The sequence below is a fragment of the Vitis vinifera genome, chromosome 7, assembly GCF_030704535.1.
Source record: "Vitis vinifera cultivar Pinot Noir 40024 chromosome 7, ASM3070453v1".
In the NCBI taxonomy this organism is placed as follows: domain Eukaryota; kingdom Viridiplantae; phylum Streptophyta; class Magnoliopsida; order Vitales; family Vitaceae; genus Vitis; species Vitis vinifera.
In genome coordinates this window covers 25625874-25649373 of record NC_081811.1, presented here as the reverse complement: position 1 = coordinate 25649373, position 23500 = coordinate 25625874, and the positions used below count along the sequence as shown (strand labels likewise).

The 23500-nt window shown below is 39.9% G+C and overlaps 3 protein-coding genes across 6 annotated transcripts; 2 read left to right on the top strand and 1 right to left on the bottom strand.

Annotated features, from left to right (window-relative positions):
- Positions 1 to 25: 25 nt before the first annotated feature.
- Positions 26 to 7360, top strand: LOC100260987 (GTP-binding protein At3g49725, chloroplastic). 2 transcript variants are annotated; one of them, XM_010649011.3, is made up of 13 exons: positions 27 to 570; positions 790 to 854; positions 958 to 1020; positions 1155 to 1244; positions 1353 to 1465; positions 2076 to 2144; positions 4459 to 4603; positions 4688 to 4743; positions 4910 to 4960; positions 5107 to 5161; positions 5250 to 5306; positions 6083 to 6202; positions 6285 to 7360. In XM_010649011.3, exons 1-13 carry the CDS (start codon positions 114 to 116, stop codon positions 6801 to 6803), a joined length of 1860 nt encoding a protein of 619 aa, XP_010647313.1. In that variant the 5' UTR covers positions 27 to 113; the 3' UTR covers positions 6804 to 7360. The 2 variants fall into 2 exon arrangements, with proteins under 2 accessions (XP_019074173.1, XP_010647313.1); XM_019218628.2 differs by lacking the exons at positions 4459 to 4603; positions 4688 to 4743 and having other exon boundaries at positions 26 to 570.
- Positions 7361 to 13042: 5682 nt separating this feature from the next.
- Positions 13043 to 17410, top strand: LOC100255908 (probable pectin methylesterase CGR2). Of its 3 annotated transcripts, none has more exons than XM_059738621.1 (7): positions 13043 to 13221; positions 14204 to 14328; positions 14508 to 14547; positions 14758 to 14799; positions 15444 to 15818; positions 16570 to 16625; positions 17026 to 17410. In XM_059738621.1, the coding sequence occupies exons 1-7, from the start codon at positions 13083 to 13085 to the stop codon at positions 17176 to 17178; spliced, it is 930 nt and encodes a 309-aa protein (XP_059594604.1). In that variant the 5' UTR covers positions 13043 to 13082; the 3' UTR covers positions 17179 to 17410. The 3 variants fall into 3 exon arrangements, with proteins under 3 accessions (XP_059594604.1, XP_059594606.1, XP_059594605.1); XM_059738623.1 differs by having other exon boundaries at positions 13074 to 13221; positions 14179 to 14328; XM_059738622.1 differs by having other exon boundaries at positions 13106 to 13221; positions 14172 to 14328.
- A 229-nt stretch (positions 17411 to 17639) lies between these two features.
- On the bottom strand, positions 17640 to 20261 carry LOC100241399 (pentatricopeptide repeat-containing protein At3g49710). Its single transcript, XM_002268771.5, has one exon. It carries the CDS (start codon positions 20186 to 20188, stop codon positions 18029 to 18031), a length of 2160 nt encoding a protein of 719 aa, XP_002268807.2. The 5' UTR covers positions 20189 to 20261; the 3' UTR covers positions 17640 to 18028.
- Positions 20262 to 23500: the final 3239 nt, after the last annotated feature.

Below are 23500 nucleotides of genomic sequence, written 5' to 3'. Positions count from 1 at the left end.
TAACAGGGCAACGGACGAGGCCATAGTGCTTGGTAGTCTGTCTGGTCACTGAAGGCGCCTATCTCATATTGTCACGGAGCAAACCAAACAGAACCCATATAGAGAACTCCCAAATGTTCAGAACCATCTCCTTCTTACTGAGCCCTCTCAGGTCTCTCCCCCAAACCCTAAATTTCATAACCCAACCTTCTTTGTACTTGAAACCATATCACTCACCATTGAAACTACCTACGAACCCATCTTCTATTCCACCAAATCTCCAATTCCCTCCCATTTCAATCCTCTCTTCCTCATTCTCTCAAACACCATTGCTACAGAAAAAGGAAGACCCATATAACGACGCATCCTTGTTCAACAGAGACCCGAAAAGCCCTCCGAAGCTGTTCGTGGTCCAACCTCGTCTGCGGCCCGATACCCTATTGCAGGCGAAGCTCGATGAAGCTATCAACCTTGCCAATTCCCTCGAAGAACAGCGAGATGGATATTACGATACTGAGCTTTGTGAGAAGGGGTTGCCCCCACATGTTGTTGTTCAAAATCCAGCTGTTAGATCTTCTAAGTACCGGTCAGGTCGGTTTCTGAAATTGTTTCGTTGTGTAATTTAAAGCTTCTTTATTTGGTTGTTGAGAAAACGCAGGAAAAGAAAAAGGATTAAAATGGTTGATTTCTTATTAGCTGCTAACCGGCCGCTAAGAAACATGAAACTCTACTTGATTAAACTCTGTACAGCAATTCAACTAGGGTCAGCGTATCTAATGTATAGACGTATCTATTATTTTGTAATTGCAGACACATATTTTGGACCAGGGACAGTAGATACAGTTAAATGCCATCTTAATGCTGTGGAATCTAAGGCAAGGATCTTTATTTCCTAATTGTCATTTGATTCTTTATTTCAATGCAGAAATTTTGTGGCATATGATCATGGAACTTAAACTTTATTTCTGGTATTAACAGGGTGAAATTGACGCTGTTTATGTAAATACAATTCTATCCGGGATTCAGCAACGGAATTTGGAGGCAAGTTGTGATTATTGAATTTGTCTCTATGTATTGGTGGACAAGTTAGAAAAAGCTACTGCCTTGCTTGCATCTTTCTGAAAAGAGATGATTATGGTACATTGTTTTTCTTACATTCCAACTTCAAATGGCAGCGGGCCTGGGGCAAACCTGTTTTGGATCGTGTGGGCCTGATAATTGAGATATTTAATGCTCACGCCCAGACCAAAGAAGCAAAGCTGCAGGTATTGTTGTAATTCCATTTTCAGAATTACACTCTAGTTTTATCTTGTTGTAAATAATTGCTTTAATGAATCTCTTGGGAACTTTTTTGGTCCCTTTTGGTTTCACAGGCTGAACTAGCAGCTCTAATGTATAAAAGGACCAGGCTTGTCCGTGTTCGTGGTCCTGATGGACGCTATACTTTTGGAGCAACTGGGGAAACTGAAGTAGTTAGTGCCCGGGGGTGAGTTACTGCCAGAAGTGCAATAGAAAAGTGCTAAACCATAAATTTATTCAGTATGTGTGGACGCGAAGAGTAGGAGGCAATATATAGCAATGACTTTACCAAGAGTGTGTTGACACATATACTAACACACAAAAATTGAACTCTTTGTCTTCTTGGTGGAATAAACTGGGTCCAAACATGGTGTAGTTACTCTCAATCTTCCAGTTGACCAAAAATATCAAGATATGCAATTTCCCTGAAGTTTTGCCTCATAAAAAGAGATTCTTTTTACTGATAGGCTTATCTTATCTTGCCACTCATTGTTCATTTCTGATTGGGTATGATGTCAATAGCTTGGTACCCATTGGTTGCAGTATTATTTGACTCCAAATGTTTCTTAAGAAATCAGCTTAGGTTGTTACATTCAGGATGATTTAGTTTATAATTCTTTATTGCTCTTGAGTTATCAGTTTAGAACATTGAAATGCTACATAGACTGAGTTAGAATTAATTTATATTGCCCTCTCTTTCTCTCTCTCTCACTCACTCACTTTCTCTCTGTACATGCATATATGATTATTTTCTAATCCCTAGACCAAAATCTGACAACCATGAGTGTCCATCACAGGAGAGGAAGCGGTGGGCGTGGTTTTATTAGTGGTGCAGGAGAAACTGAACTTCAGCTTCAAAGACGAAGGTTTGTTCCATAGTATTTCATAAAATTATCTTGTTTCCTAGATGCTTTAGTTGTTATTTTCTTTGTGCACATAAAGATTGTTCCTCTATGTATGCTCAGTTCATGAGACCATAAAACAATTGCCTGCTATGTCAGAACAAAATTGTTTGCTACATCAGATGTTTGACAGTTTTTCCCAAATGACTTTCATGTCATTAGCATTTTTCTTTATGGTCGACTGTAAGAGGTATCGGTTTCCATCACAAAGTAATTCAATTGAGTTTTGGAAGCTCAGCTACATCCTCATGATGAGGTTTTAGGTCTGAGTGAATCCAAGTATTCGCGAGAGCTTTAGTGACTTTGGTCCATTTCAGCTTAAAACTTCTTCTTAGAAACACTTGGTCCTGCAATTGGGGTGCCTGGACCAGATAGGGCCTCACCCTGACCCAAGTTCCCAGCCAATCCTGATCTCTACGCACCTGTCAACTGGAGCTTAACTTTTCAAGATTGTGTCAAGCTTGGTTTAGGTTGGGTTGGGTGAATTGATTGAATTACAAGGAATATTCATTTAAGTTCACTCCTCAAAGTGCCCTCAGATGGATTTAATCCTATTCGTATAACTTATCTGATGATTGAACCCTGAAAGACCAGAAGTTTAACCTGTTTTGGAATTGCCCATAAAAAGAGAAGTATAGGCTAGTCTAGATCAATGAGATCCTGGGATACCTTTTTGAATGGCACGAGATCCTATCATCAATTCTCACATGTCATGATAACCTAACCAACATACGTGGGCCTATGTAAACAAAAACCAAGTATTTTAGCATTCAGCATGATGTAGAAGAACTAAGGAAGTCGTGCTAAGAACAGAGTAGGACGGGTTAACAGGAACAATGTGGGCAAACCACAACCTTTATAATGGGGGGAGAAAATTTTATAAGATGAAAGTGAAATGGTGTTGGAGAATACATTCTTTTAATAGGTAAAACAAATCAAGGCATGAAACAGATGTTGGCAATCAAAATTGTAGAAAGTACTCTGATGGTAAGACCAGGCTGCTTCTCACATTGAAGAAGGGATGTGTCACACACACCACACGCTCACAGAATCTGACTTGTATAGAGGAATTTGGGTGGGTTGTGATGATGTTTATGGGAGTGGGATTTGTCCCCATTGAACTGTATGCAAATCAACTGGACTTGTCATAAGAAGAATTGACAATCTGTTGAATTGGTCATCAACTTCTTTAGCTGTTAGAAATTTTGATTTATAAGTATTTCTTACAAAAATAAAATGTGATAATCAATCCTGTACCTGGAGTACTGCAATTATATCTTTTAACTGATATAAAATTGATTATTTTCTTAGTTATTAACTTCATGTATTATTTATATAAATTTGTATCTACTCTGTAATCGTGTACCCATGTCCATTAGAAGCTTTTTTGGCTGGTTCTCTATATCTTGGGATTTGGAGTGGTTTGGATTGGAGCATAGTGTCATAGGATGCTTCAAATGAGCCTCCCTAGGGGTTTATATAGAGCCTAGGAAGCTTTTGGAGACTCCTACACTTGCCATTGATGGGAAGAATGTGGAAAGTTTTAGAAATGCCTAAAGATGTCCATACATCTCTACACTATGGTAGAAGGCATGAGAGGAGTCCAAGACTTTTTAGAGAATTCTAAATATCTCTTGTATATTCTTGTACATAGAATTGTGTAGGATGTTCTAAATTATTCTTGAGTTGTAAGGAACCCTCCAAAGTTCTAGAAAGTTCCATTGGTGCCTATAAATAAGTGAGGGCCTCATTTGGCCAAAGCACCAAGCAAATGAGTTCCAAAGCACTTGTAAAGCTTTCTTTGAGCAATAAAAGTTTCCATTCTTTAAGAGTTGCCTACTACGTCTTCTAAAGCTTCTAAGTTGTGAGCATCTTAACTTAGCAAGCTAAGCATCGGGAGTAAGGCTAACTTAGCAAGATCAAGGGTTTGACTTGTCTAAGTGCCGCGCGAGCTTAGGAAAAGACTAAGTCCATGACAAAAGGCACACCTGCATCTGATACCTGCACTTAACTTCTATAACACTGTGGTGATACTTGGCAGATTGGATTCTGCGGATTTGGAGATTAAAATTGCTTAGAACAGTTAGTTATGGAGATTAGTTGCTTTCTTTTTACTTCACTGATGTTTATTATTATTTATGCATGGGATATGAGTAGTTTGTGCCGATAGAAATATTTCTAATCAATTGATGAAATATTAGCTACTCATTGGTTGCTGTCTAAATTTGCAATTTACTAACTTGCCTGCATATATATCCCAACTCTGTTGTAATCTTAGAATTTTAGAACGGCGGAATCATTTGTTATCCCAAATTGAAGCAGTTCGTCGTACACGAGCTTTGCAACGTGCTTCTCGCAAAAGGCGTGGAGGTTCAAATGGTCAGGGTTTGGCCACTGTTGCTATTGTTGGGTACACAAATGCTGTAGGTGGTCAAAATTCTATTGCAATTGCATTTTGCTTGCTACAATAAAAGTACCATAACATGGTTTCCACTTTTTTTTTACAGGGGAAATCTACATTAGTTAGTGCTCTCTCAGAGAGTGATTTGTTTAGTGATGATCGGTATTTCCAACTACCTGTGCTATCTGTTATTCATTTTTAGATACCATATCTTAATATTTGATTTGAGTATTAACTTCTAATTTTTTTCCTCTTTCGGCTGGTCGGTTCCATGTCAACCATACGAGACTAATTATTGGATCTCCATGTGGATTTTCACCTTATGCAGATTATTTGCAACAGTGGATCCTAGATTGAGGAGTGTTATTCTTCCTTCAGGGTATTTGATCACTACTCAATTCTATTTTTTTTTTTTTTTTGTTGGTAATGTTTGGAAAATTATAGAAATGGTGTTCCATTTATTACTTTTTTATGATAATAATAGAACTCTTCCTCCCCTAATCTGTTTGAACATTTAATGTTTAGGAGGAAAGTGCTTCTCAGTGATACGGTGGGATTTATATCAGATTTGCCTGTCCAGGTAGCTGGGGAGTACTTGCAACTGCTTTATTCATTTGATTAATCATTCTCAGTTATTTTAGCTATTCACATACGACTTATTTTTCTAGTTAGTGGAAGCATTTCATGCAACCTTGGAAGAAGTGGTGGAAGCAGACTTACTAGTGGTATTAATTGACTCTTGCCCTTTCTTTTGCTGTATTTGAGGATTTTGCTTCTCAGTTCTGTATACTATCTTGATCTTTTGACTTTATCGTAGTTACACAATATCAAATGAGGAGCCCATTTTTTCCCTTTGTGGACGCTATGTCTTGACTAATCAGAAAGTTTGCAACAATCTCCCCTTTACCATGCAAAAAGGTGGCATAAAACGAAGATAAAAGATAAGGGACACAGAACTCTTTAGAAGGAAAACAGACATGGGCATCTGTAATTGCTCTTTTCTAAGTCTACATGTTGGCCAAGAAATGAGTTGCTTAGAGCGTATCGAAAGGATTTCCTGGAGAACCCTTTTCCAGAAGGGTTTTCTATTTTCATGTTTTCTATTTTTTTTTTTTTTTTTGATAGAAAACAACAAAACATGCATAGAAAACATATTATCATGTTTTCTATGCATAAATTTGTTATTTTTCTTTTTTCTGGGATATGGTTGCATGTAGATTTTGTTAATTGAAAAACAGTATCAAGGTGGTTTCGAGAATAGACGCTCATGCTGATGAATGTGTTGTGCTCTAAACCAAATTTGACATTAAAAAATGTCCAAGAGATGAACTTCCAGATGATTTTTCTTCTTTATTTTTCCTACACATGTTTCCTCATGCCCTTGCCATAATAATCTTCTATGTATGAGTTAGCAATTGAGCTGGGATCTTTCAATTGAACTAGGTTCTTTCCTGGCTATGTGAGGTAAGATTTAATAAGATCTATTTTGTCTCCTTCACAGCATGTGCTAGACTCCAGTGCATCAGATCTTGATGAGCAACGGTCAGTTGTATTGCAAGTTCTCCAGCAGATAGGAGTATCTGAGGAGAAGCTTCAGAACATGCTTGAAGTCTGGAATAAGGTACTGCTTACTTCAACCCTACCCTCTACCCTAAATAATAATTTTCCCACATCATATTTTTTGAATTCTGAGAAATTCTCAGATTGATCTTCAAGAAGAGGAAATGGGCGCTGATAAATATCTAGATAATGGTGAGGATGATGTGGTTGACAGTTTATCAGGAGCAGAGGATGATGATATGCCATCCGAGCTACCAGCAGAACCTGTTGATGATGATGATGAAAATGATATTGTATCAGAACTGTCCTCTGGTGATGTTCAAGAGACGATGGATGATCATGAAGGTGATTACTCTGATGGTTGGCTGTCAAGAGGCGGTGAAGGGAGTGAAGATGACCAAGGCAATCCCTCTAGATGGAAGACTATGGATGATCAACAAAGTGAGTCCTTTAAGGATAGGAGGATGACTGAGAAAGATTCATGCTCTCAACCTCAGTGCATTCCACATGTCAAAACATCAGCAGTAATGGGAGTTGGCTTGCAAGAATTGTTGGCACTTATTGATGAGAAGCTAGAGACCCAGAAGGTACCGGAAAGAAATTACTTTGATCGTAAATGGAGGCCTCCCCATACAGAAGATGTCGGAGTGGCTGTTGAATGATAGCACGCTTTGATCCTCCCTGGCTAGTTTGAACACCTTACCAAAGCTTGTTGAAAGGGATGATCAGTAACTCCAGAATCCAGATTAACACTACTAAATATCTCTTGCCATCAAGTGCCTGGCATGGAAGAGAATGATTTTGGAGGATAATAACAGAGTCTTGCAGTAAGTTATCACTCATGGGTCTGCACCGTGCTGAATGGCACTCAAGACGGAGATGTTCAATTCTCTTTCTAATAATTCCCGTTGGTGTGTACTTGTATGGTATCTGATCTATCAGGAGTTTTGTTTTTTCAATGCAAGTGCTGATAAAGATGGGGCATTTTTGTCCTAAAAGAATGTATTGAGTATAAGCTCTCATTTATTTCGATGTAATATTTTCCTTGTTGCCATTCCCAGCAGTGGATCCGGATGCATATAATTTGCTACTGCATTCAAATCTGGTTGTTAAAAGGTTCCAGAGAAGTCAGTGGTGGGCATTATGCCTTCAATAAGTTACATGTACACAAATATTCTTTTTGATCATTTAGATTTAACATACATCTTTTTTTGGGTAAGTGTAGACCCCCATTAGGGGCACATTTTTTTCTCTCATTTTGTGCAGCTCACTTGCCAGCTGGAGGGCTCCTACAAAGCCAAGTGCTGCCTCCTAGTTGGTTGCTATGGAATCAGCTTAGTGGAGTTGATGGACGAATGGGAAAGCAACACGAATAGGGGGATGCTGGGGATCTGCAAGCCGTTATGGGGTAGCAGGCCAGCTGCAGGAAAGAGAGGAGCGTCTCCGGCAAAAGAGGGGTGGTTGCTTTTAGAGGGGACTACAAAGATCTTTTTTTTGGGGGGGAGCTTTTGTTTGGTTTTTTTTGGGGGAGAGAGGTAGCGAGGTGAGTCTGTTAGGGCTAGCTACCAGGCTTGTGGCTGCCAGGGGGGTGCTTTTCAGAGTTGGTTGGAGATATTTTGGTAGGGGGGAAAAAACAGAGGAAGTTTCCGGAGAGAAAAGAGGTGGAGAGGATTCCTGGAGCTTAGGCTGCTACGGAGGGAAGGCTTAGAGGAGTTTAGCTAGAGAAAAAGAGGAGCTTTTGGTGTGGTGGTTTTGAGAAAAAGTGGCTTTTGTGAGAAAGGTGAGAGTGGGAGGAGAGCTTGAGAGAAGGATAGTTGAACTTAGAGGGGGGGAGCAAGCTGGAGAGGTTAGAGAGAAGGATTTCTGGAGAGCAACTAGAGAAGGAGAGAACAGAGAGAGAGGGAGAGTTACGGAGAGAAGGAGAGAACAGAGAGAGGGGGAGAGCTTTTGTTTGGTTCTTTTTGGGAGGAGCTTCAGGAAGGAAGCTGAGAAAGGAGGGCAGATTTCAGAAAGCTTAGAGGAACCGGAGAGAGGAGAGATTTTTTGGCTGAGAAGAGCAAAACAGAGGAGGTAGAGAGGTATTTCCAGGGAGTTTTCTTATCTGTTTCTATAGTTCTTTTGCTATCCACTCTCCTCTGTGTATTGCTGAGTATCATTTAGCTATTTGTGTGCGGATATCCTATGACCATTTTTATTGATTTCTGAGCATCCCCTGGACCTGCTATGATTGCATCACCATCTGATTTTTCTGTGTTTGTGTTGGAAGAAATAACATGAGTATAGTCCAGATTTATTGTGTGATGTCTGAAGGTCACTCTCGTATCCTTTAATTTAAATCCCTTCTTTCTCCCACCAGCTGGTAAGCCTGTTGATACTTTGTGAGAAAAGGTTTTGCTTAATACACTTTCATCTCATCTATTCTTGCTCTGTTTTATCAATTTTTCCCTCTGCACTCCTCTGTATTTTGGTGTTTATCTATGGTATTATGTGGTGGAGCCAAGTGTGTCCATATACTTCTACAAGTCTTGCAGTCATTGTAGAAGGATGATATTAGATAGGAGAGGTTACAGGCAGTTTGTGGGTACAAATGTGGGAATTGCAAATAAAGTTGGAATTGATGACGCTATTTGTCAACCCTACAAGGTTTGGGCGACTTCAAAAGGGTTCAAAGGTTGAGAAGGGAGTGTTTTGATGCTGATTATAACATGGACCACGTTCAGGAGTGGAAACATCTCATCTGGCCCTCATGATGGCTTCGGTATTTGTGATATTGTTGCTAGTTCCATTAAGGCTGTTCCAGTTTCTTCAATGACCACTGGCTCAACCAATTGCTGTGATCTGCGCTTCCAGTAGTGAAGAATGGTATGTTGCAAATAGGAAGCGGTTCACCCTTATGAAAAATCACCGATGAGCGAGTAATGCTTTGAGTTTTGGGCAGAGGTTCACTACAACTCAATATATTTTAAAGGAGATGTACCTGAATTTGAGACTAAGAAGAAGAAGAGATTCTAGAAGTTTGTGCTTGTTTACTATTATTTCTTCTACTGCTACTGATCTTGATGATGCTCTATCAGTTGAAAAGTAATCTGGTGACAATTTCAAAGGGATCAATCTGTTGGGGGAATTAGATCTCATGGTGGCTAAAACACTCATGCACAGGAACCTGAAAGAACACATCTGTGGTTAGCAGTGCCCATGCCAAGCACGACCATTCCTGGGATTTATTAGAAATGGCAATGCTTGCATGTTGCTGTGCAGTTCATAAGCATGGTTTTGTTTCATCCTGCATTGGGTTGATTTCAGATTGAGAGAGGGGTAAAAATGGCATTATTAGCGGACTTTCTTATGGTCCTCATTTATTTTCCGCATCTCACCGTGTACCCATCCTATCCTCCAATATCTCATATAATGGTCACCTCTGTTATGTCCTATACCCATCAACTATGCCTCATACCACCATGCATCACATGTCATAATCATCTCCATCCCATCGCTCATAAACCTTATCACCATTCCCATGCAATTACCTCGCCAATCATCATCCCATTCTTCAGGTTCGACATATGAAATTTACTTCACCCAGTCTCAACACCCTGCCTCCACTTCTTGATACCCATTTCCACACCATGCAAAGGCCACCCGAAACCCATCTCCGGGCTCATCACCCTCGAATATTCATACCCGTTTCTTGTAGTTGGGCACTGTCCCAATTCACGTGATTTCAATGGAGACTGTGTTGAGGAAAGCAATGCTTTGGCTCTCGCCATAGTTCCATCTGGGTCTGCAGTCGCACCAACATTCGACTCCGGTGTTTTTTTAAGCAAAATACTTTGATCCTACTGTCTGGGAGTTTGCCTTGGTGACCACTACGAGCAGCAATATTTTCTTCAGCAAAGTAGAGAGGAGAAAGAGGCTGCGACGGTACTATATGCTATCCGTTCGTTCCCGGATGATAGGCGAAGGGTTGTTGATGCTGCATTACTGTTTGCTGCACTAGCAATTGGTTTTGCATGGTGGCGGCAGAGGAAGCCACAAGAACAGTTCTTTGATGTATCTGCTGAAGACGACCCAGAAGTGCACTTAGGGCAATTCAAGGGGTTTTCTCCGTGAGCATTACAAGTTGCAACAGGTGAGCATGTCAATGAGGAAATTGGTGATGAAAGCCTTGTTACTGGGTGTTGCAATTAGTGCAGTGTCAGAAACTCAAACTGGGAGGATGTTATGAGAGTGGATTTTGTATTCAATCTGATGGAGTGAGTCTTCAACTGGAGTACAAGGCATTCCGATGTATTCTGGGTTGATTTTGGTGACTTCTAATTTGTGTGTATTTGAACCAAAAGTAGCAGCAGCAAGGAGCTCCAGGTGCTACATCCTTGCCCACATCACAAGCAGACCAAGTCCCCATCTGGAACCGAAGCAAGGCCAACACTAACAAGAAGACATACAGATTCAGTAGAGACTATCACAGTTACAACTATTGAAATGCAGTTTCAGTCAAAGGAGGGTCTTCAGGAATGCCTTTAGGGATGTTTCTGAACAAGGGTCCTCACCATCGACCTCCATGCTTGAGCATGAAGAAGCTACAGCAGTCAAGTCAGATTCCTGGCTCCCAGCTGAAGGCTTCAATCCAAGCAATTCTTTTCTACGCATACATCAAAGTCCAGGGTAGTAAGTGCATAGTCCATCAAACTTTTATGCACTACATGGTGGTGTATCTCAGTCAAAGGAAGAAAGGTTCTGGGCAAGGTAGATGCTCAGATGACAGGGACATTGAGCTGGGCAGATTTTGGCATTGAGTTGGGCAGATTTTGATGCTGAGGTGGCAGAGACGTCGGGCCAAATGAAAAAGTGGGAGATTAGATTAATGGCTTGAAGATTACTCCAATGGTGGCGCCTGTGATGAGTCTTTGCTTTATTGGCTTCGTCATCGCTCTTCATGTCTTCGGTAAAATCTATCGCCATAGAATCTGGTGGAGTGGCTTGACCAAGGGTATGATGTTTTCCTTGGAAATTTTCGTGGCTTGGTTTCTAGGGAACATGTCGACAAGAAAATTTCTTCAAGAGAGTACTGGCGATACTCCATCAATGAACACGGGATTGGGGACATACCTGCAACGATGGAGATGATTCATCAAATAAAGACTTCAGAGTTGAAGGGTAGCAAACCTGATCCTAAGGAAGAAACTAATGATGATCCTGAAATTCATGGCATCCTTGCTCATTTGCCTTTACCTTCTCATATGACGAGCACCCTATGGAAGTAGACTAAACATTCCGCAGGTCAGCTGCCTGACCAATCCCTATGTGGGACCCGGGCTCCATTGCTACGTTGGTGATTCCCTTATAAAGAAAGAGACCCATCTGTAATTCAGGCCTTGTGTAAGTCAGTTGTGCATAGCAAGGACTACATGTAGAAGAAGTTGGAGAGGAAAGGTTATGATTTCTTCAGACCCCTATCAGTGATACCTACAGATGGCTATCCCACTTGTGCACTGGACCCACAAGCATGACCCGTTTTGCATGGCCACCTTTGGCATGCAACCAAGGGGCCACGTGTCGTTTTCCATTTTCTCCAATCCTCTTTGATTTTGAAAAAGATTTTTCCAAGCTTCGTTTTGTAAATAATTTCCTAAATTCCGGTTTTTAAATAACTTCAAGTTTCCAAAGCTTTCATCCTTAGAGTTTTTAGGACTCAAAATCCCATTTTCAATAAAATTTGGTCGCCTTTTTCTTTTTGGCGAGCCACTTTCGAATTTTCCATGATTTTAAAATGTTTTAAAAAATAAGCAAGAATTAATTCCGTAATTCCGAATAATGGAAATTATGGAATTAATTCATGCAAAAATAAACGGGCTTTGGTGGGGGCCCCACATATGTGAATTGACGATTGATTGATTGTTTGATTGATTTACTGATTAGTTGATTGGCTTTCCCGGCATGATTGATTTGCTCTGTTCTTGATATGCGCTTAATTATATCTGTTCATAATTCACTAACCCTGTTCCATGATAGCGCGTTGCTGTTTGCCGCCCGGGTGCGCATCTATTCATATTTCGCCTATTCTTTATACATGCTTTACTTCTCATATTGTGCATGATCGATTTGAGTATTCATCGTTTTCCTCATTGATTGCCACGTCAGCTTCATTCTATTAGTAGAGACCCGACTTTAGGGACTTAGAGGGGTGCTACGGTCTTTACCGTACCTTCCCGATAAGAAACCTGACCCCCGAACCCGATCCGGTTTTCCGTAGATCACCTTTTCCAAAATAAGGAGTCACACTTAGGGTTTTTCTTTCTTATTTTGTTTACCCTTTAAAAATAAAACAAAAAATAAGTGGCGACTCCAAGTCATTTTTCTTAATCAATAAAAATCAATTTTTCCAAATAAATAATCGAGTTTCGCCATCGAGTGGGAAACGCATTCGAGCCAGTCGAAATGCGGGGTCCACAGTAAGATTTGATGTCTCATATGCTAGTCCGGCTCAACCAACAAGATGAACCATTGATGCTTAATGCTATCTCAGACACCATCTTAGAGCTTGAGCAACTCAGGATGTTATTCCGCCATCAAGCCAATGATCAGTAGTACTCTTTGGGAAATGCCATTCCGTGCCCCTCCAACTAAAAATGGGCTTCACCACGAAAACAATGGTAAAATAGTTATAATCGGCCTCCATTTTCTGCTGTGCAATTTTGCCCTCGCCTATCATTGCATTAAATTAAAAAGAATCCGGCGGCCCATCAACATAGACAGGATCTGGTAGTCATGTCATGTCGGTTATTAAAGGCTCCGGGAAAAACGAAGGGAATTTACAAATCTGATAACAACTGTACCCTCATCTCTAGTTAACATATCAAGAAACGTATGAGTAAAGGACAAAAGTACCCCTCAAAGTAAATCACCGCCGACACGCACATCCCAGTGGAATGTGAATTATCATGCGCCACAGTGCCCCGCCATACAACTCGCTCCTTATTTCAACTCTCGGCATCACCCGCTCAACACTCTCCACACGCTCACACCAATTCCAGATCCAGATCCAGCACCCTGTTGGATCTTCACTCCTCTTCCTCTCAGGTGAACAAATCTTCACTCCTCCATCCCCCAATTTTCATTATGTTTCCGCATTTTGATTTCTCCTTTCCTTGCTTTTCCTTCGTTTCCGATTGTAATCGACGCAAACCATTCTTTTTCTTTTCCTTGCTTTTTTCTCATAATAAACCGAAGGTTAGTTTCTCAGGAACAAACTAAATTTTCGATCCATGTTGTGATGCAAACAATTCGCGGATCTATGTGTGATACATATTCTACTCCCCCTTTTTCTTTTTCTTTTTTCTGTTATGGATTTCCTGATGTGATTAGATTTCTCCAGCTTGTTTTCAGAAATTTGATGCCTGTTTTAATTTTTAATTATGAAGTTTGCCAATCACACTTGCCGCTATACATTATGGATACGCTGATGATTCAATTATGTTAGCTTACACGTTGATTAGTTAGCTTTGCTGTCTTTAATTTTCTAGCATAAAATGGGAGTTCCCTAATTTATTTCATCTGCTGTTTGGTTGCTTATGGTTTCCAAAAGTGAAAAACGCAACCAACAGAAATACTCATGTTGGGCAGTTTGGCAGTCAATCTGATCCAAAATAATGAATAATTATAGTTTAAGATTTAAAATTATATTTCTAAATCAAATGAAAGTTGTTTCCACCACTTTTTTACAGCATGCAACGGGAAGGAGATGTATCACTAGAATAAATGGTGCTTGTTTGATTTTTCCTGGTCATATTTTGTGTATCATTAATTCATTCTTCTGTTTCTTGGTATGAATGGTGAGCTATAAGGGAATTTTGTTAAATTTTGATGAGCTTGTGTCCATCTTTATTATGAGAAAGTTTGGATGATTTCTTCCACAATCTGCTCCATATCAGCAAACAATTTAAGGCTATCTCTCTGATGTCTATTGAAAAAGGAAAGCTAATATTATGCTGTTTGTTTCCTTTGCACTAATTTATCTTTACCATTTGAAGTCCTTAGGCTGATTTTTGTATTACAAGAGTAGTCATGTCAAGGAGACAAGTAAATCCCTCACGGCGCTTTGTGGACAGTGGAAGCATTCCATTTGCAGGAGCCTTACATTCAAAATCACGCTCTTCTCCCTTATTATCCATTGGTCTTGTCCTTCTGGTATTTCTCGTCTCTGGTTCACCTTTTCCTTTTGACAATTTCTAGCATTGGTTATTACTTCATTTAAAGATTATGGTTAATTGGTTATTGTTGCCCAAATATTTCCCCACTTTGAGAAACACCACAAGTGGTTCTGGTTGACAATACAAGTTCTGATTCTTTTTTCTTGAAACATGCAGGGGGCATTCCTTCTTGTTGCTTATTCTTATAGTGGGTCAGGTCTGTATTTGCTTTTCTTTCAATCCAATGGACTAGTCATGGGAACTTGGCTTCTTGCTGTCATAGATAGCTATCTACATCATGAACTATTACACTTTTAATCTTAGGATGATTCTCATGTCTTGATTTGCCATACTTGCTTTGAAATTCTAGACAGTTGTACATTTTTCTTTCTTTAAATTGATTTCGATCTTGTTTTTCACAATACAGGTCTATTTGGTGGTGACAAGGAAGCTTTTAGTAAGGTTGAAGGTAAAAAAAATTTGGCTCTTTTATTCTCATCTTGTTGGATTTCTTGTTCAGGAGTCTGCAGGATGGAGTGCTATGACTTCTTGTCTAATTTCTTCAGTAATGTTGCTGCCCATGGATCTTTTCTTCTCTTGTAAATGGCCATACAGAAGACTAACAATTGTTTTTCCATAGTGGAAATGATTGAAAGGATATTCTAACTTTTGACTTGAACTCCAAAAATGTTATTCAAGATAATTTCTTGTATTATTATGTCCTTGTTATGGTTTCCTCGTGGATTCAGTATAACGAGTTGGTCACCTTGAAATATTCCTACCCTTTATCTTTATAGATAAAGGCTGTAACCCTCTACCAGTTCTTGAGACTTAGATTTTCATTTTTGTTTTTATTTTTAATTTAGCCATTTCATAATGCTAATCGGTTTTAGCTTTTTAGTAATATATTATTTCCATCTCAAGTTGCTACTGAAATTCTGGCCAAAAAAATGAGGTTTGAACTGGTATGGATAAAGCACTAGTAAATGTTTTGTGGTTAAGAACCATTAGCACTATCTTTAACCTTCATGATAGTGGTAGTTGGAATTTCATTTTATTAGGATGGAACTATTTATCTCCTGCAGAAAGACTCAAATATGTCAATGCATGTAGGTGATTTTTCATGCACCTTAGAAGTTCAGAGAGCAATACCTATTCTAAAGAAAGCATATGGTGACAGCATGCGCAAAGTTTTGCATGTGGGCCCTGATACCTGTTCAGTGGTCTCTAAATTGTTAAAGGAGGAGGAAACAGAAGCATGGGGTGTAGAACCATATGACATAGAGGATGCTGATGGGAGCTGCAAGAGTCTTGTCCGTAAAAGCATTGTTCGTGTGGCTGATATCAAGTTCCCTATGCCCTACAGGCCAAAGTCATTTTCTCTTGTTATTGTGTCAGATGCATTGGATTACCTTTCTCCAAAGTACTTGAACAAGACTCTTCCTGATTTGGCAAGGGTGTCCAGTGATGGTCTTGTTATTTTTGCAGGTAATTCCCTGAAATATTTATATTCGTCATAAGAGGCTCTTGAGGCCTAGCTCTAGTGGCAAGGGGTTGGGGTGGGGTGGGGTGGGATGGGGAATTCCAAGTAGAAAGAAAGAAAAAAACCTATAAAAAAAGTCATGCTATAGAAAATTTGCTAAATATAAATATGTCGTATTTGGTAGAATTTTTGTTTTACTTGATGATTTAGGAAATAATTTCATTCTAGCTACATCTTTTTTGGCCAATACACCAGCAACTTCGGTAACCTCCCAATTGATGCGATGATAAGCTGTTCTGGTCTCTCTGTCTAGCTATCCTTTTTGGTCAATGCATGAGCAACCTTAGTAACCTCCCAATTGATGTGATGATAAGCTATTGCACTCTCTCTGCTAGGTTGGTAATTTTGTGAATAGAGATGATATCATATATTTTCTCTTGCCTCTTAGCTTTGGTTTTGATTTGATAGTTGACGGTGAAAGAAACTCCTATAATTACCCTTTCATCACAATCAACGATTTAGAAGCAATACAAACTTCTTTAGTGTTTAGGTGACTTTCCTGTTGGACATAAATAGATTTCTAAATGATTGTTTAATTGCATGTTGTATATCTCCCAGGTTCCTCCGGGTGAACTTCAGTAGTTTGTTTGCTTGGGCAAATAAACTTCATCTGTAATTTTTCTAGCGCTAAAAGTTCAATTGACATAAAAAGTGGTTAATGTTAATGGGTTTTCACTGTTTTCAATTTCTGTGTAGGTCTTCCTGGTCAACAGAAAGCTAAAGTTGCAGAGTTATCCAAATTTGGACGGCCAGTAAGTGGCGATCTACTGCTTGTACAATTTTACTTGTTCCATACAAAATTTTTATGATTAGAACTTACAGTAAAACAATCAAATAATGGCAACTTGGTAATAACAACAGGAAGATACGGAGTGGAATATTTAATTTTATAAAGAGACCAAACAAAAGATTAGTCCAAAAAAAATTGTAACATTGTTACATTTCATGCTTGAAAATTGAAAAAAACATGAGTGCATCTGCTGAGATGATTAGTTTATTATGGAGTGAGACAAAAGGGTATGGAAAATTTTGTTTTTGGCAGGCCTTGTTTTATTATGGGGTTCGTTTCTGGTCAGTAACATTGAATTCTATCACTAAAACCTCAGTTTAATTAAAATATGACATATCCCAATGCCTTTTTTCTGTGTGAAGGCAAAAATGCGAAGCTCATCTTGGTGGATACGGTATTTTGTTCAGACCAGCTTAGAAGAGAATGAAGCTGCCATCAAAAAGTTTGATCAGGCTGCAGCCAAGAAGTCTTACAAGCCAGCATGCCAGGTGTTTCACCTCAACTCATACCATTGATTGATGAAAAGTCATCAAGTTAAAGTTCTTCACCCTTCGTGGGAGTTCTTGCAACAAATCCAAAGGATAGCAAAAACACGGCTTATGCAGAGTCAATTTAGTGAACAAGATATTCATCATATCATCCTATTCTATGTCCTGAACATAGTCAAATATTTATTAATTGAAATTTGATGGGAAGCTAGCTCACATTTTTCTCCTAGTAAATGCTCAAAAAATTTGGTATTCTTGATATGCTCTTTACAAGATCTGGAAGTTCAAATCCATTCTAATCTCCTTCTGGTTCCTTTTTTTTTTTCCTTGAAATTACCATGATATAGTCCATAGTGTCCAAATGTTCTTTCTCAGGTGTAACCGTGTAAGTAGGGTAAGGAAGGGCTGATGCTTAGCCAAGGGAAGAATGTACCAAACCCAAATGTCGATAAAATTAGTACAATGATGCCAGTGGCAAGAGGTTAGAATTATAAAGAACACAAAATCTATCAACTTCAATTTTACTATAAAAATGGTGGTACATGTTGTGTCTATTAATGAAGAAAAAAAATTCTCCCTGCCAGAATCAATCAGGGTTTTAACAGTGTCCGGCGAGCCAGCTTGGGCTTTTCCTAGTGGGGATTATTTGATCTGGGAAAAAAAGAACAAGATTGTTTCAAACTCGACCAGTAGATAAGGAACAAGAAGCCGCTCTTGACAAGGTTTTCATGAGCTTCTCCATCAATCAGTGCCATTTCTGGAACTGTGGTGTATCCCCAAATTCAGTGAGTCATTGCCTTCCCCAGGTGTCATATAGCCTTGCTTGCTTCGTTCAAGGCTCAAGAGACTTGAAAAGTTAAACGGACATGCCAAACCATCACCAATAATCCCCACAAGAGCATTGCCCTTCCTTGAAGCAATGAAACCTGTGAGCATCCCTAACAGTAATCTCCCTCCCAGCTATGGCAGAGATAAATTTGATCGCGTTGTGACAATCTCCACATATTCGAAGGTTCTTCACCACGAGTACAGGTTCCCCATCTTTAGTTGAGATCAACCCAAATGCAACAGCTAGCTTCTCACTGTGGTGCCCTAGCCGTATCTCCTTCTCTCCTCCCCTTGTTCCATCATCCTTGACCAAAGCCCATCTCACATCTGGCACATACCCAGCTCGCTTCATCTTCCCTGACATCTCCTCCAAGAACTCATAAATTTCCTTTATCATTGGATGTGAACTATCTTCAGCCACAAACACATGTATTCTCTTCTTCACCTCAATCCAACTGCATCCTGGTTTCTTCTTTACACCCCTATCTCGCATAAACTTTCTAACGGTTGCTACCTCCTCCCATCTGCCTGCACTCGCGTACATATTCGAAAGCACGACATAAGGAGCAGCATTTGAAGGTTCTAGCTGAAGAACCTGGTTGGCTGCCTTTACTGCCAGCTCTATGTTCCCATGGGTTCTACAAGCACCAAGCAATGATGCCCAGCCAATGGAGCCAGGGTTAAAGGGCATCCTCGCAATCAAGTTCTCAGCTTCGCTCAGTTTGCCTGCTCGTCCTAGAAGGTCAATCATGCATGAATAGTGTTCTGCTTCGGGTTCAATATTGAATTTTTCTTTCATCATATTAAAATAATTCCAACCTTCCTCAACCCTTCCGGTGTGAGCACATGCAGAAAGGACAGAAATGAAAGTTATACTTGTGGGAGCAATCTGCCTCTCCAGCATCCACTGGAAAAGATGTAATGATTCCATTTCAATCCCATGCTGTGCATAACCCGCTATCATTGAATTTAAAGAGACCGTATTATGCTCCGCCATTCTATCAAATAACCGTCTAGCATCTTGGAGATTTCCACATTTTGAGTACATTGCAATCAGGGCATTATCCACTGAAATTCGATTTGAAGGTATGTCAGACTTGAGTGCCAAAGAATGGATCTGTTTTCCCTGAGATGGAGATGACAAATTGGAGCATGCACTAATCACGCACACAAAGCTGCAATCATTAGGCCGATAACCAATCCCTTGCATTTGCCGGAAACATTCAAGAGCATCTTCTAAGAATTCCTCATTCTGGGAGTAGCCAGAAACCATAGTGTTCCAAAGAACCAAATCCGGTTCAGTAATCTCTTCAAAAACTTTTCTACAATCTGACATACCACCTCCACATTTGGAGTATAAATCAATCAAACCACTCCCAACATGGGAATTCTGATGGAACCCAGTTTTAATCAACTGACCATGAAATTGAAGGCCACCGGAAAGATCCTCCAAGCACGTAAACGCAGTCAAAACACTCGCCAAAGTGAACATATCAACATTTAGCCCTCTTCGAACCATTTCCTGAAACAATCCCAGCGCTTTTGATCCTTCCTGGTGTTGCCCATACGCCACAATCATAGAATTCCAAGACACCTCATCTCTTATCCCACCCATCCCGTAAAACACCCGCTTCGCGTCATCCAAATCCCCGTTCTTGCCATAATACGTGAGAAGCGCATTGTTCACCGAAACATAAGAATCAAACCCACTCGAAACCGCCACCGAATGCAACTGACCGATCAAACCAACATCATCACAGCAAGCCGTGATGACAGCAGAGAGAGTGAAGCCATCCATATCAAGCCCCATCTCTCTCATTCCGCTAAAAAGGCCTAGCGCAGGCGCGGTCTCCCCGCAGTCAGCATAAGCAGAGATGAGGGTGTTGTAGGAAACAAGGTCTGGTTCGGGAATTTGGTCGAACAGCTGGTGGGCAATGAGTGGGCGTGACTCTTTCGCGTAGGCAGCGATGATGGCGTTGAATGAAAAGACATTGGGGTCTGAAATGTCTTGGAAGGCCTTGCGAGCCCAAGCAAGGCGACCACATTTGGAGTAGAGGAGGATGAAGTGGTTGGAGAAGTAGGTCGAAGGAGGGATAAAGGACTTGATATACAAGGAATGAAGTGATTTGCCCGTTGACAGGTCTCTCTCGGCAATGCATGTTTTCAGTAGGTGGCGGAAGCGTTGGAGGGTCCATGAGATTTGGTTCATCTAACGTCTCAGGGCCTAGTGGCATTAGCCTCCACTCCAGTTTACATCTGAAAAGTCCCTCCACGTTAAGTCAAGTTCTCAAGGCCTCTTATTAATTCCGATGTCGTCCATGTGAGTTGGGCTTAGACAGACTGGGCCACTGGGTTTGAACTGCGTGCGAGGATTAATTATGGGCTGAGCCTCTTAGATACCATGGCAAGGATCTTTGGCTCAGCTCAACTCGAGGCCCACGCAAGCCCATCCTGAACCTAGCCCATGGGCCAAACTCACATCTAATTTCTGGTGGAACGGACTGATCCATTTGGCCCAATTTGCCTTCCCACCGTGTGAAAGTAATAAAATATTAAAATCTTCCAAGCGTTTGCAGAGGTTCAGGAGTCATGTCCATTTTTAATTAATAATGCCGCTCATTCAAGCGTGTGCAACACGCTCTCCTCTTTGAATACTTTTCAAAAACAACGATATGAATCATTTATTTTATTTTATTAAAAAAATATATAGAACGTCTCATTGAGTTGATATGAAATAATTAAGCAATTCCTTGGAGGGTCTCAGAGAGTACTATACGATTTTCTTTCAAGAACAACAGCAGAATTTCCAACCAATTTTAAATCAAAGACATAACTTCCTATGTCTTGAACAAACCATGGACATGCTTCGCTCAGGACTGCACTCAATTTCATCATTGTCTCCAGATTATCTGCTGACATATCCATATTAACTCCGAAATGTTTGAATTATTCCACAAAGTTAAAAAAATGACAATTGAAAATGACCAAGTGTTTAGGAGGCATGTAACATGGTGTGCCTGAGAGGGAGAATTTAGGGGTATTGGGTGTGGAGGGTGAGTAGCATGGAAGTTTTTGAATGTCGGGCTACCATATCATTTCAGGTGGGCAACAAGAGGGGTACGGACCAAAGCAGTCAACTCAGTCAGCCCTATGACTTGCAGCTGACCACCATATTTTCACCTATTGCAAGTGGCAAGGACATGGTGCAGTGCCTATAGCATGCCTCCCACGGGACTCCACATTGAAACATATGCTTTGTGCATCAACATGCTGGGTTTGTACACATTGGGTCCATCCCCTACTGGATCTGGACCCATTTGTGATAAATATAGCTACACACCTGACCCATCGAATTTGGTGTCCCCCGTTCAAGAACCACATCTGTGGCATCACCCTAGATTTCATATGGGAACTGTGAGTCTATAACCCAGTTAAAAATACTGGGCCCAAACCTTTATAACTTGATGGAAACCTCCTAAACCTGACTGATCTATATGGGCCCATATTGCCAGGGCCTCTTGCTCCCGATTAAATGGATTTGCGAATCCATGATAAGAACTAGTCTAGGGTTATTTGAATAGCATGCATGCACTACCAAAATGGAAAATTGCTCAAGGAAGTGGCTGGATGAACAGTTGGCTAGCTATAACTCATTGAAGGACAGATGAGTATTAGGGTTTTGAAGAGCAACCTTAATTCAATCTCCAGGCTGTAAAAAATCGATGGGCCCAGGAAGCTAAACATTGAAGTGTAGGCCATCCTTAACTAAGATCACTTTCAATCTGGGCTGGATGAGTCCCCATCTGAGGTGCCACAAGGCAAGATGCATGGCCTGGTTGGATTGCACCTGATTTGAATCAATGCTACAAATAATTATAAATCGACTCGGCACTTGATCATTTGATGTGTGAGTGAGACACACTCCATGCTTGATTATTACCTGTTATGACCCACTTGGATATATCGAGACAAAATTTAACTGGTCTGAAAGAAACATGCAAGACTACGACTTGCATACATGGGTCCTCAAGTTATTAATGATGGAGCGACTGTGAACTACTTGACTGCTTCTCGTGAAGTCTACCAACTTCAGTTGAATTGGATTAATTAATAATCCAATCAATCAAATAACATGGATAATTCAGCATGCTAGTTTCACATTTTGATTTTGAAGTGCTGCTTTAGTCATTGTCATAGTTGAAAATATTGCCCGAGGTTATGTCATCAGTCCATGGCAATAAATTCATAGATCACAGAGATCTTTTTTTTCTAAAGATTGTTTCCAGGCTAATAATTTCAGTGGAAGTTTGAACTGGGAAATCTATGGGTCAGCTTTTGGATTATAATTTTCTTTCTTCTTTTTCTTTTTTAACCTAATTTTGCTTTGTTTTTGTTCTCTTTCTTTTTCTGAGATGAGTTGCTACGACTATGGGAATGTGTTTTCTACCACATATCCTTTCGCAATTGAAAATGCCTATTTGATTAGAAATTGATTTTGGCAAGATCCATGTCTTAATGTCTTTTTTTAAGTAGTGTACTTCTTCACATACGTACTACTCTTGTTGGTAATTAATCAATGTATAGAGTCCATCATATTTAGTTAACAATATATGCGAAACCCACTAATCGACCTGCAAATTTTTATGCCTTGTGTGCCACTAATTTTCTAGGGTTTCACTAATCCTTGATGGAACAGTTAAATATAAGAGGATATATAATCACTAACCAAAAATAAAACCACTTAATTTTTTTAACAGGAGATGTTGGTAAATATTTGAAATTTTACGTCTTCATTTTAAAGTGGAAAGTTTAATGGAAAGGCAGCCTATATGATTAAGTGAAATATGAACACCAATCTTGGACCAAAGCAAAGTGACGTGTTGGGAACTCAGTTGTTTGGTTAGACCATCAACTAGTTTCTCTTTGGTAGGAACATGTAGAAGTCCATTAGAGAGTTGATTACAAATGAAATGATAATCAATATCAATATGTTTCATACAAAACTGAAATATTGTATTATCTATATATATATTTCAAAATATTCATGTGCCCACTCCATCTTCATATTCTTATCCTCATGACTTCGACCATGATATTTCTAATGTCACAAGGTTTAAATGTGGGGTAGGACATCAAGGAAGAGGCATAATGAGCGGTACTCATGAAACACAAGGTCCTTATCGAGCAAGTTCTCTTTGCCTTGATCCTGGTCTTTAATCATCCAAGGCAACCAACATGGTAGTTGCACCTCCTCTACAAAGATCCACTTGACAAATTTAAAAAGAATTCACATTGGCAATTGATTATGAATGAAGAATTAGAGGTTTTGACAAAAAAAATTCATACTTCGAACATTGTTCCTTGTCCATATGAGTATTGGCCAAGCAAATGGGTTTACTCAATAAACAAAAATCTGATGGATCTTTGGATCGCTATAAAGGTTGTCCAGTTGCTATCGGAAATGGGCAAGAATATGGAATTAGTTATCATGAGACGTTTGACCAAAATGACAACTATTTGA